This window comes from Mus caroli, chromosome 1 (assembly GCF_900094665.2).
Source record: "Mus caroli chromosome 1, CAROLI_EIJ_v1.1, whole genome shotgun sequence".
NCBI classification, from domain to species: Eukaryota; Metazoa; Chordata; class Mammalia; order Rodentia; family Muridae; genus Mus; species Mus caroli.
In genome coordinates, this window is record NC_034570.1 from 166,043,079 (window position 1) to 166,055,113 (window position 12,035).

General features: G+C 41.7%; 1 protein-coding gene across 7 annotated transcripts in view; it reads right to left on the reverse strand.

The window, feature by feature from the left end:
• Positions 1–7,077: 7,077 nt before the first annotated feature.
• Pld5 (phospholipase D family member 5) overlaps positions 7,078–12,035 on the reverse strand; it is a 323,819-nt gene continuing 318,861 nt past the window's right edge. For 4 of the 7 annotated variants that reach the window (XM_021158929.2, XM_029483515.1, XM_021158940.2 and 1 more), the window contains exon 10: positions 7,078–8,745. In XM_021158929.2, the coding sequence (XP_021014588.1) occupies positions 8,489–8,745 (257 nt within the window). In that variant the 3' untranslated portion in view covers positions 7,078–8,488. The remainder of the gene's footprint in view (positions 8,746–12,035) is intronic. The other 3 variants (XM_029483532.1, XM_029483526.1, XM_029483533.1) reach the window with 1 other exon arrangement.

Sequence of the window (12,035 nt, forward strand, 5' to 3'; positions counted from 1 at the left end):
TCTCTCTCTCTCTCTCTCTCTCTCTCTCTCTCTCTCTCTCTCTCTCTCTCTTTCTTTCTTTCTTTTTTCTTCGTTTTGAGATAGGAGCTAACTTTGTAGCCTGGAACTCACTTTGTAGACTGTGATGACCTTGAACTCACACATATCCATACAGAAGAGGTAGCATCTGCCTCCTGAGTTTTAGTCCAACAACTTCTTTCATGTAGTTATTGTCTGTGTTCATGATATCTGTGCTCTGTGCCTCTAATTCATCTTTATGAGTCTAGCAATTTTTGTTAACTATTGATTTGGTATTTAATACTTAGGGGCAGATAGCATGGTTCATCACAAAGACAATTGGACAGGAATCCATGACTAAGAGGTCAAATTTCACTGTTACTTCTTTTTCTTCCTTTACTTTCAAGTTGTTTATGGGGCTTGTCCCCATAAACAACTGTAGCAAACAACTGTAATTCCCTCCCACAATTGGGAGGCTGAGGCAGGAAGATTATCCTGTCTTTGAGATCAGCTTGTGTTTTATAATGAGCACTAAGCTAGCCCCTTCTATCCCCAGTTAACCAACCACACAAAACAAAAAAAGAAAGGGGGAAAAAACAGAAATTAAGAAGGGATGGCTTTCACTTCATTCCATTGTAAGTCAGAAATCTCTGGACCACAAAGAATAAACAGGTAGTTAAGATATGCCAGTTAATATGAGTTTATTTATACCAATACATATGAAAGTAAGGAAGATAGGAAAACAACCCAGTGCCCACAAAGTTTAAAGTCCTTGGTAAGACTCAGCCATTTCTTCAGCAATAAAGAGCAGTAATGGTGACTCAGAGAGGATGCTGGCTGTCACTGTGAACACAACTGTCTTTTCTGCTTAAAGATGGCTGGCCACACAGAGAGGGAGGCCTGCCCTGGGTATATCTTACTGCTCCTTGCTTACTTTCTATCTCTCATACTGAGACTCACATGGTAAGGCCATCCACTTCTGGCTGCATCATCTTTTCTCTGGGCTTCTCTTTGCCCAATCTGTCAATCTGTCCTTGGAAGTAAGGTGAGCAGCTGTGGTGGGTGTGGGGAGAATGAGCTTCCCTGCATGGAGGTTGGCCTGATCACTGGGGCAAACTTACATCCTGGCTTGGAGTGTAAGAAGTAACAGAAAGCTTTACTGCTGGGAACTGAATACCTTTGTTTCCCAGTGGCACGAAGTCCTCTCTCCAATACAGTGTTGATTCTGACCTTTGCTCTCAGTGTGGGGTTTGGATGCTGCCTGTCATATATGCATTTGATAAAGAAATAAAAGTGAAAGAAGATAGAGGTGTAGGGGAAGGCATTAGTCACACGGATGTTGTTAAATTAGATGTTCTGAGTTGTCTTTTTAAAACATCCATCTTTATTTAAGTTGGAAATTCAGATGCAATTTCAGTAGGTTTAATCCTGGAAATTGAGGTCACTGCTCCCAAGATGGTTTGTGAACCCACACAAGAACTTCTCGATTAGAAACCATGCTTGTCTGTCTGCTCAGTATTTCTGTTGTGCTTTAGGATTTTCTACCTATGGCAGTGGCGGGGGGGGGGCAGTAGAGGAAGGTAGAGTTGATAATTGAACTGTTTTCAGTAGATCTATGGCCCAGAGGAGTAGTTTCGAATGCCAGTTATCTATTTTGCAAAACAACATCCCCCTTTACTAATATTCCTATCAGAGGAAATAAAAATTAATTATAAGTAATCTTTACCTTGCTATGACTTAGTTGCATACATTTCCATAGAATTATATTATCATGATTTTTAAAAACCATGAAGCTATAGGACCGAGACACAGCTGATCAAATACAATTACTGACTTGAAGATTCAGAAAGTTCACTTTACTAAGTATCTGCTAAAACCTCAAGTGACAACTTTGAAGAAAGTATGCCTCAGACTTCTTCCTACGAGGGTGCTCACCTTATGCATGTGCGAATACCTTCCCTCAGAGGTAAGTCCTGCCATAAGTCCAAATTGCTAGAGTAAATCAGCAATTCATTCCATGTGGGCCCCTAGCAAGGCTTTGTACTACGTGCTTTGAGTTGTTTGAATAGGATCACTTCCTCAGCCCCTGCATGGCAAATTGGAAAGGGGGTTCATGATATGATAGTTTGCTGGCTTAAACATCTTTCACTATAAGTTCTAGACTTCAGACTCCGGATGGAGTTGGGTGGGGCTGGGGTGTAGTTCAGCGGGAAAGCACTTGCTAGCATCCTCAAGGACTTGGCTTTGGTCCTCGGCTTTACAAACAGAGCCCAACACCAAAGGGACTTTGCAGAGAAGACACGGTGTATTTACTATAGATTTTAGGCACAAATCTGAGATAGGGCAATGGATGAATATCATAGACAGCTGGACCAGCTCTAAGTCCAGGACATGGTCTACATGACATCTCTTCATCAAACAGCATTTGTTTGTTTGTTTGTTTTCTCAAAGTCTATACACCCTGACGTCAGTATTACAAGGATGACGTCAGTATTACAAGGATGTTTGTTGGGTGAAGCACTCCACAGTGGTCCAAGCTCCATAGGGTCAACTGTAGCTCCCTCATTCACTGCCTAAAGCAGTACCTGCCTTCTAAGATCAAGCTGAGGGAAAAAGAAATGGCTAGCTTCACAGTATGACAAAGATTTATAATACTTATGCTTGAAAAAGAAAGCCTTAGTGTTTGGTTACATAAAAGAATTGATCACTGTAAAGCCCCCCCTTCAGCCTTTTATTAGCCAATTTAGTTAATTGTCTGAAGATTGATATCCCCAAATATAAGTTTATATAAGGGTGTATTCGAAACACAAATGTCCCTTGAAACAGAATTAAGTCAGTAGTTGCATATAACAAAAGAAAATGCAGAAGAATTTATTACATCTTACATTTCTTACCTTTTCTGTATTTATTTTAAATGCTTATTATTTATTCATTTAGTGTATACATGTGTGTGTGTGTGTTTATCACACATGAGTGTGTGTGCCAAGGCACATTTGTGAGAGTCAGAGAACAGTTTGCGGAGTCAGTTTTTCCTTCCATCCCGCAGGTCCTGGGGATTGAACTCAGTTTGTTCAGTTTGGTGGTGCATGTCTTTACCCACAGCCATTTTGTCAGACAGGGTCTCATGTAGTCCAGGTTGGTCTTGTGGTTGCTATGTGGATAAAGATGTCATAGAACTGACTCCTCACCACTTAAGTTCTGGGATCCTAGGTATGCACTTAATTCACACAGCTAAGTATCACATTTCTCTTTGTTAGATTTCCAACTGAAGCCAACTGACCAGTGGACTTTTATAATCCCAGTATAAAACTGCCTGTGGATCAAAAGTAAGAAGACTCAATTTCACAGTTTCAAGAAACTGCTTTAGAATACCCATCTAGTTACCATAAAAAGCAGTGCCTTCTAGTTCATCCAAAGGTGGGGATTCTCTCAAATGGAAAAAGTAGGCTAAGAGTTGGGGATAGCCTTCCTTATTTCATTTAGGTCAGAAATGACAGGCAGCTCTCTGGTTAATTAGCTATGTGATGGTATGTATATGCTTGGCCCAGGGAGTGGCTCTACTAGGAGGTATGGCCTTGTTGGAGTAGGTGTGTTACTGGGCACATGACACTCACCCTAGCTGCTTGGAAGTCAGTTTTCCACTAGCAGCCTTCAGATGAAGATGTAGAACTCTCAGCTTCTCTTGCACCATGCCTGCCTGGATGCTGCCATGTCCCTACCTTGACTGGACTGAACCTCTGAGCCTATAAGCCAGCTCCAATTAAATGTTATCTTTTTTTGTTTGTTTGTTTGTTTGTGTTTGTTTTTGTTTTTTGTTTCTCGAGACAGGGTTTCTCTGTGTAGCCCTGGCTATCCTGGAACTCACTTTGTAGACCAGGCTGGCCTCAAACTCAGAAATCCACCTGCCTCTGCCTCCCAGGTGCTGGGATTAAAGGCATGAGCCACCATGCCCGGCTTTAAATGTTGTCTTTTATAAGACTTGAATTGGTCATGGTGTCTGTTCACAGCAGTAAAATCCTAACTAAAACAAACTATAAGGGGACAAGGAAGGCAGTTGAAAGCATGGGCTACAGAATAATTTATCTAATATATCTAATATAAATTATAATATATCTAATATAATTCTTATAATAGGGTACAGCAATTCATTGGGAATACAAAGGCAAAGGAGAAAATTCACCCATTATCCAGGGCTGTTGATAGGATGGAGTTTGAATAATAACAACAAAGTGTTTACATTACAGGAGCTGACTGCTCTATGCAGGGGAAGGACACAGTTTCACATGAAAATATGAAATAATATTTAAAATATTTAAATTTAAAATGTATGGAACTTTTAAATAATTTAAAGTATTGGAATTAATTTAATTATAATGGTATTTAAGTTTTAATTTAATGGAATTAAAAATAATTTAAAAATAATAGAATAGAATTTGGAGAGAGAAACCCTTACAAAAGTCATGCATTTAGGCGAGAAATATAAATTTCAAAAGGATAGCATTCCTGAGACAGATGGAGCCTGGATCTGATTCTACCAAGAAATTCTCACTGTCTTGTTGTTTTTGTTTTTGTTTTTAATTTTCTTCCCCTGGAACTTAGTTCCACAAATTTCTATAACCAAACAGGAATCTCAGGATGAACGAATCCAAGTCACTTGAGAAGAGCTACAGTGGGATACGAGCCTCTCTACCCATCCCAGGTTCAATGAGATGCTTCTGACAAGCCAGTAACCATGCGTTAATAAAACACCTTTTTCAAAGAGTAAGATCAATCAACAGAATGTGATCCAACCAATCCGACTAAGAATGGCGTCAGAGTCTCAGATCAAGCAGAGCAGATTCCAAGGGAACAGTGCCCCGAGCAACACAGAAGCAGAAGCTTCACACATCTTTCATTTCTCTTGCTGAGCCTGCGAGACTCAAAGACATCAATTTTCACCTTAGGTTCCACAGGACCTTGGCAGCATTTCTTACACACTCCTTAAAGTCAGCACAAATGGGGGGTGGGTTGGGCTGGGGGAGGTATTTGCAGTGTATCTTGTTTCTGTCATTTTCAGGCTCAGAAAGTATAGTATTTGCAGAGTGTGGTTCCATGTTCCCCTTCCTTTCCCATGGCCTGCTAGCTCTGTGACTTCATATATGAGTAGCCAGTGACAGTGTAGTGGAAGTCACCAGGACAAGCATAGGAGAGTGTGTGCCAGTGACTGGTGAGGATGCTATATACATTTTATGTGTCTTGGGAAAACTGCAGGATGCATAGAAACTGTGGGTTCCACATGTTTGCTTTCAACCAGTTGGTCTGTCTGAGGCCATACTGACTCCAAAGTGAGCAGATATGGCCCATATGGTGGGTCACTGTTGAATTTTGAAAACCAACATTTGAGAATAAATAAGGCACTAAGTTATTGTTAGTAATGGAGGAATCTAAAATGTATCTCAAACTGTGTTTGGTCTCCATTCCTTTGAAGAACAGACCCCAGAATATTCATGGAGAAAAAATGTAGGACCGAAGTCACCTTCTTCATATTTTCCATCAGGGTATATCTCCAAATTACAAGTAGTCTTGGAGTGTTTTTTGTTTTCTGTTCTTGAGAAATAGATCCTAAGTTATTTGGAAGGGGAAGAATGGAAGTTAGTTATTTATCTTGCAGAGACTTAAAGTCTAAAAGATAAATGTCCCCTTTGTAGGACAGCATCCTGCTGAAAGAGAACAGTCTCCTGAATTAGACATTCTCTCAGGGGACAGATGACACTGGGCACTCTGCACAGGGATCATTTCTCTGGGTGCTGCAGAAGGAGAGTGTTGCATGGTGGGGTGATGTGCTTAGCTGTGATGGCACAGACAAGGGTTACCAGGTCAGGCAGGGCTCCTGGTGTGTGGCAGATGCCTGTAATACATGCACAGGGCTGCCATGATGGTAGGTTTGGGAATAAGTGACCTGCCAGTCATTTCATAAGTGACAATGATCTCTTTTCCTATTGCACAATACCCAAGGCAGCAACAGGGAGAGGGCCCATGTCCCCAAACCTTTGTTTGCCTCATGAGACTATTGACAAGGAATCTGGGCGACAATGGAGGGAGCCCAAAGGGAGACAACCTTTGAAGTTTCCCTTTGAATCAACCCAGGTTCCCTTTGTCTGACCAAGAGTGAACAGGCTAGTATGTCTCCACCTTGAACCATTGCCTCCTTCCTTCCTTTGAAAATTATCCCCAAAGCTATTTTCGGACACCTGCCAGGATGACATCCAATTCAAGGATGGAGTATATGGTAAATACTTAAGAGTCTTGTGGGCTGGCCATTATTAATGAAAAGTATCACTGAAAGTCTTCAAATCGGCCCATAAAACTTGATACCCTTAAATCATAGCTTTCTCATGGGGTGCTCTGTCTCTGTCCCCTCTCTTTATCTCTGTCTCTCTCTCTTTTTCTTTCTTTGTTATTTTTTGTTTGTTTGTTTGTTTTGAAACAGGGTCTCTCTCTATGTAGCCTTGGCTGTCCTAGAACTCTCTATGTAACCTCTATCCCACAAAGATCTTCCTGCCTCTGCCCCACCCCCACCCCACCCCCAGCGAACTGATATTAATGGCATGCATCGCCATGCCTGGATACTGTCCCAGCTCTCTTGACTGGTTTTAAACACCCAGTGAGGTGACAGGTGTCCTTGGCAGGAAAAGAACAGGGGGGTGATCAGTAGGACTGTGAACAGCCATTCTGTGTCAGTGAACCTTTGAGTAGGGAACCCTTTTTGACATCATTAAAACCAAGTCTCTCAAGTTTAAATGAGATTGCTCATCCTTGTTCTAAAAACACATGTATACACTGGTGCTAATGGACCATTTGCAACGCAGCATCTAGTTATGTGTTATTATTTATGTCACCGTGACCAGGCTGCATGTTCCATTCAAATACCTACCATTCAGATGGTCACTCTGACCAACCTTCTCCACCCCTGGCCCCCATTCGTATCACCCGTGTTTGCAAATAGATGGTGCTTTATTTTGCCCTCTGGATTCTTCAGGAGAGTGCCTGGTATCGGTGCTACCAGGATACCACAGAGATTATTTCAAGAAAAAGATTATGCAATGTTAATGCTTAGCATTTATATAGGTTCTTTTGATTTCAAAAACAACTTATAAATATCGCCTACCATGACAGCATCCTTGCGAGGTAGGTGAGTATTATTGTCTACATTAACAATAGAAAACGGAGGCCAAAGAGGGCTCTGTTCTGAGCACAGAGTCAGGAGCCACACTGGGCATAGGCATCTTGACCACTTACTTGCTCTGGCCCTGAAGAGGTCACACCCCTCTCGTGTAGCAACAGTCTTTTTTAATACAGGATTATATATTATATAGATATAAAACAACACACAATGACATTATAGAACAATAATCCAATATTTCTGTTTCTTAGTAAAATATGTTAAGCACAGTATTTAAATTGCATTTGTCTGAAAAGCATTTGGTATATTAAATAGCAGAAGGTATATTAAATAGCTCTATTATAAACATTTGCTGGCATACTCTTAACAGCATAATAATTCTAAATAAATTAAAATCCACCGACGCATAGACCTTTCCTTTATAATACTGTTAACCAAACAGAAATGTGAAACTGCTTTGTTCTTCAAATGCAGACTTAATGGCTTGCTGGGTATTAGCAGGGGCACTTCATTTTTTTTTTTTTTTTTTGAGCTTGAGGAAAGGATATGTGTGTGTGTGTGTGTGCATGTGTGTGTGTGTGTGTATAAAAAATGTAATTGAAAGGAGAAAGTGAAAGACTGATTTCCATTCTGTGTACATTCTGGGGAATTGATATCATTTCCCCAAAACATTCTCACTTTTTGAACCAAATGCTGAGATGAATCCAAGGATGATGTAAAACAAGAACATGTTTGTCAGAAGACAGACTGATACCCTCAAAACCCTGGAATCAGAAGACAAGGAACAAGGGGACAGAAATGAGTGTTTTTCAGAAGTCTTGAAGGTTGGCATGAAATGGAGGCGCCTATGCTCAGCTGCCTGGATAGGCCTTAGAGAGGATATGTCAGGGCAGATGCTTGGTTCTGTCTGCATCGTCTCTCCCCCCCCCCCCGCCCCCGTCCTCTAATTCCAGAATTCAGCAATATTAAAGGAAAGGGCTCACCTCATGTTATTCTTCTTAAAACCAGTGCAGATGGGTCAGCAGAAAAGATTCTAAAACCAGTAAGAATCAGGAGACAAGAACCAAGTCATAAAATGTGTTTGCAGTCATTAAAAACTAACTCCTAGGCCAGAACAACATTCTCTGTCAGAGCTCATAGATACAAAAGTCTTAAATTTAATATACAGTGCTAAGATGTTGTTAGCTAGATATTACATGTCATTCAGAGAATATTTTAAATAAGTGTGCTTTTTATTTCTCCTTAATAAAAGAAAAGATGTAGTAAATTGTTGTCTTTCCTCTAGTCCTTCCTGCATTTGGTCTGAAGCCTTGCGTGTCTGTTAGTGAGCTATACACTCAGTGGCTCCCTCCCGGTGGCATTGGCAATGGCAGGTTGGTTGGAGGGAGACTTGAGTTTGGACAGGCTTGAACAGTTCGGCTGTTTGGTGGGCTGTATGGATTTGGCATAAGGCGAATACCAGTCCCTCTCAAACACGTCCTTCAGTTGCTTAATGATGCTCCTGTTGTCTCTCACATCTGCCTGGTTGATGACAAGGCCCGTGCCAGCGTTCTGGGTAAAGTCATTCCCTACCCAGTCAAAATTTCCTACAAATAAAGAAATGATGATGAGAAGGTACAGTCTACTGGGAAAAGTCCCAATATAATGAAATACAGAACAGATTATATATATATATATATATATATATATATATATATATATATATACAAACAAATAAATAAACACCCAAAAATAATAAGAGAGGCAGAATCCTGTTGACAGCTCCCGAGGAAAAAAAATTGCTAGAAGCTCCACATATGGCAGATTAATATTTGCATATTATTTTGGCATTTTCTTCAGCTTCGCTCAAGTCGAAACTCAAAACAAGAAATCTGCTGTTCTTTTCCGGTAAATGTTATTTCTTATTGATGTTCACAAGACACACTAAATACAGCAACATTTTAAATATATAGGAATACACTTAAAAATCCTGTGAACAATTACTACCTTCTCAAAGAGACAACATCGAATCCATATGCATAAACATTATTATGCAGGGATGCTTCGCCACTGAGACAAAGCAGAAGGCAGAGATATGACTACAGCATTCCCTAAGGAGACTGGAAGGTATCTCCCCAGGGTAGGACTGGAGGTTTGGCCAGGATTGATGGCTGATTTGGTTTTTCTCAGAGCTTTCTTCACAAAGTGCCAGAAACTAGTTGGTTTAAATGGAAGAAATGTTCTCTCATGCCTTTGGAGACAAAAAGCAAGGTTGTTTCCTTCTGAGAACTACAAGAAATATGATGGCTACATTTTGTTGCCAAGTTGACACCTCTAGGAAGAACAATCACCATCAGATTAGCCTCTCGCCAGGTCTATGGGGTATTCCCTTGACTGCTAATTGAGGTCGAAGGGTCCAGCCCATTGTGGGCATCACCATCCTTGTGTAAGTTGGCCTGGACTGAATAAGAAAGGTAGCTGGCCATGAGTTCTGAGATCAAGACAGTAAGCAGTGTTGTGCCTGTGGTGGCTCTTTCAAGCTCCTGCCTTCTCTTGATGGATCATAATCTGCAAGCTGAAACAAACCCTTTCCTCCCCAAACTTCGTTTGCTCATGGTGTTCATCATGGGATTGGGGACGCAAACTAGGATGGAAAGGATGCATTGCAACTTCGTCTCCTTCTGGGTGGCCCCTTTCTCCCTGTCTCTCCATACCGTCTTTCCTCTATGCGTGCCCTTATCCAGCCTCCTTCCTTGTTTTCTTTCTTTTGAAGCCAGATGTTACTATATAGCCTCACCCTCACAGCAATCCTTCCCACTCAGGCTTCTGAGAGCTGGAATTGCAGGCAGGGGGCACCCTGGGTACACAGTTCCTCTGTGGTTTTGTTGTTGTTGTTGTTGAAGGACATGCGCCACATTAGATTAATGCCCACCTTAATGACCTCTCTTGAGAGTGATTTTCTTTCATCACATTCTCTCATACTAGGGACCAGGACTTCCACAGATGAATTTTGAGGTTGGGATCATCTCAGAAGAAGCTGATAATGGCAATGCTATTAGTGCTGAATGCATCTCTAAGGCTAGGGCGATTTGAAGAAAAATGGCCCTCATTGGCTCATGTATTTGCATGCTTAGTCCCCAGTTGGATAGCTGTCAGGGAAGGTTTAGGAGCTGTGGTCTTGGTGGAGGTGGGGTGTTACTACATGTCGTGGTTTGAATATGTATGGCCCAGGGACTGGCACTTATTAGGAGGTGTGGTGTTGTTGGAAAAGGTGTAGCTTTGTTGGAGGAAGTGTGTCACTGTGGCGTTGGGCTATGAGACCCTCCTCCTAGAGGCCTGGAAGCCAGTCTTCTGTTTGCTTTCAGAACAAGATGCAGAACTCTCAGCTACTCCAGCACCATGCTCCATGTCTTGATAATGTACTGAACCTCTGCACCTGTAAGCTGGCCCCAATTAAATGTTGTTCTTTATGAGAGTTGCCTTGGCCATGGTGTTTCTTCACAGCAATGGAAACCCTAATGAAGACACTAGGGGTGGGCTTTGAGGTTTCAAAAGGCCACAACAGGCTACAGTGTCTTTCTCTGTCTGCTTGTCTGCTGCCATAGGGTCAGGTTGTAAAGTTCTCAGCTACTTCTCCAGCACCATGCCTGCCTGCATACTACCATACTTTCCACCAAGATGATAATAGAGTAAGCCTGTGACATTGTAAGCAAGCTCCCAACTTAAATACTTTCCATTGTAAGATTTGCCTTGGTCATGGTTCCTCTTCATAACTATAGAACACCAGTACAACAAAGGTACAGGAAATGGCTCACCTCCCATGTATTTCTCTTTGGTGTCAAAACCAAGGTCTGTCCTTGGAAGGGGACAGTGCTAATTATTTATTGGATCTTCATTCTCCTGTGCTATTCACTGAGTTACCCAATGTCTACTGGGCCTGATATTAAGAGTGTAGATATAAAACTGAAAATGAAGGTTCCTGCCTTCACGGAGTTCCAGAAAGAGTCACTACAACAGAGATGGTAAGAAAGAGCACACTGGGATTTCATACCCAAGCACCAGAGAGAAGGATTTCCATCCCTGGCTTAATATGTCAAGAAGAAGCTGTGCCTTGAGTAAATGAGAGACACCCTCAAGCTTAACTAGGACAAGAGATATCCAGATTCCAGGAAAGGAGAGCGACACCTTGTGATCTGAAATCAGGTTGGAAGTCTGGAATATATGGGGTTGTAGTCAAGCTGCAAGGGAGTCTGAGGGGAGACCAGCCTTGAGTTACTAACTGTCTACTTTGGGCAAAGCATAATACTTGTGTTTATGTCCAATATTTTGTATGATGGGAGGGATTTGCCATGAGAAAGGAAATGTTCACAGAGATCCCTACAGCTTCCCCATGTTTTATGGCTAACCAATGGTGCTTCACAGAGAACTATTGGAGCTGAAGTTCAAAGCCAAATTTAAGTCTATAGGCTGCATTTCACCTTTGACCCTAAAGACATCCTCTGCCCACTTCACCCTGAACAATGACTTCAGCTCAGGGTCTGGGGCATTGCAGCAGCCATACTGAGATTTCTGCTCTATGCACTGGCAGATGAAATTTTCTGGAGGAAACACATATAGGTAAATACTAAAGGGGCATCCCTGGGAAGAGAAAGGAGGATAGAGGCGGGTGAGGAGTTTGAGGCCTTAGCCTGTAAATCTAGCCTTTGCCCTGCCATAGAGAATGAGCCAAAAGCATGGTGTTTGTGGATTGCAAATGCCTTAGTTGGCTTCTTTCACGACAGCTCTGGGAAGCATCATGTTGACACAAATTTTGGCGGACCTTCAAGGTGACATATGCCTCCATAATTTTTTTTGAAGCTGGGCTACAATTTTTTTTAATCTTTTACCTTTTTAGACT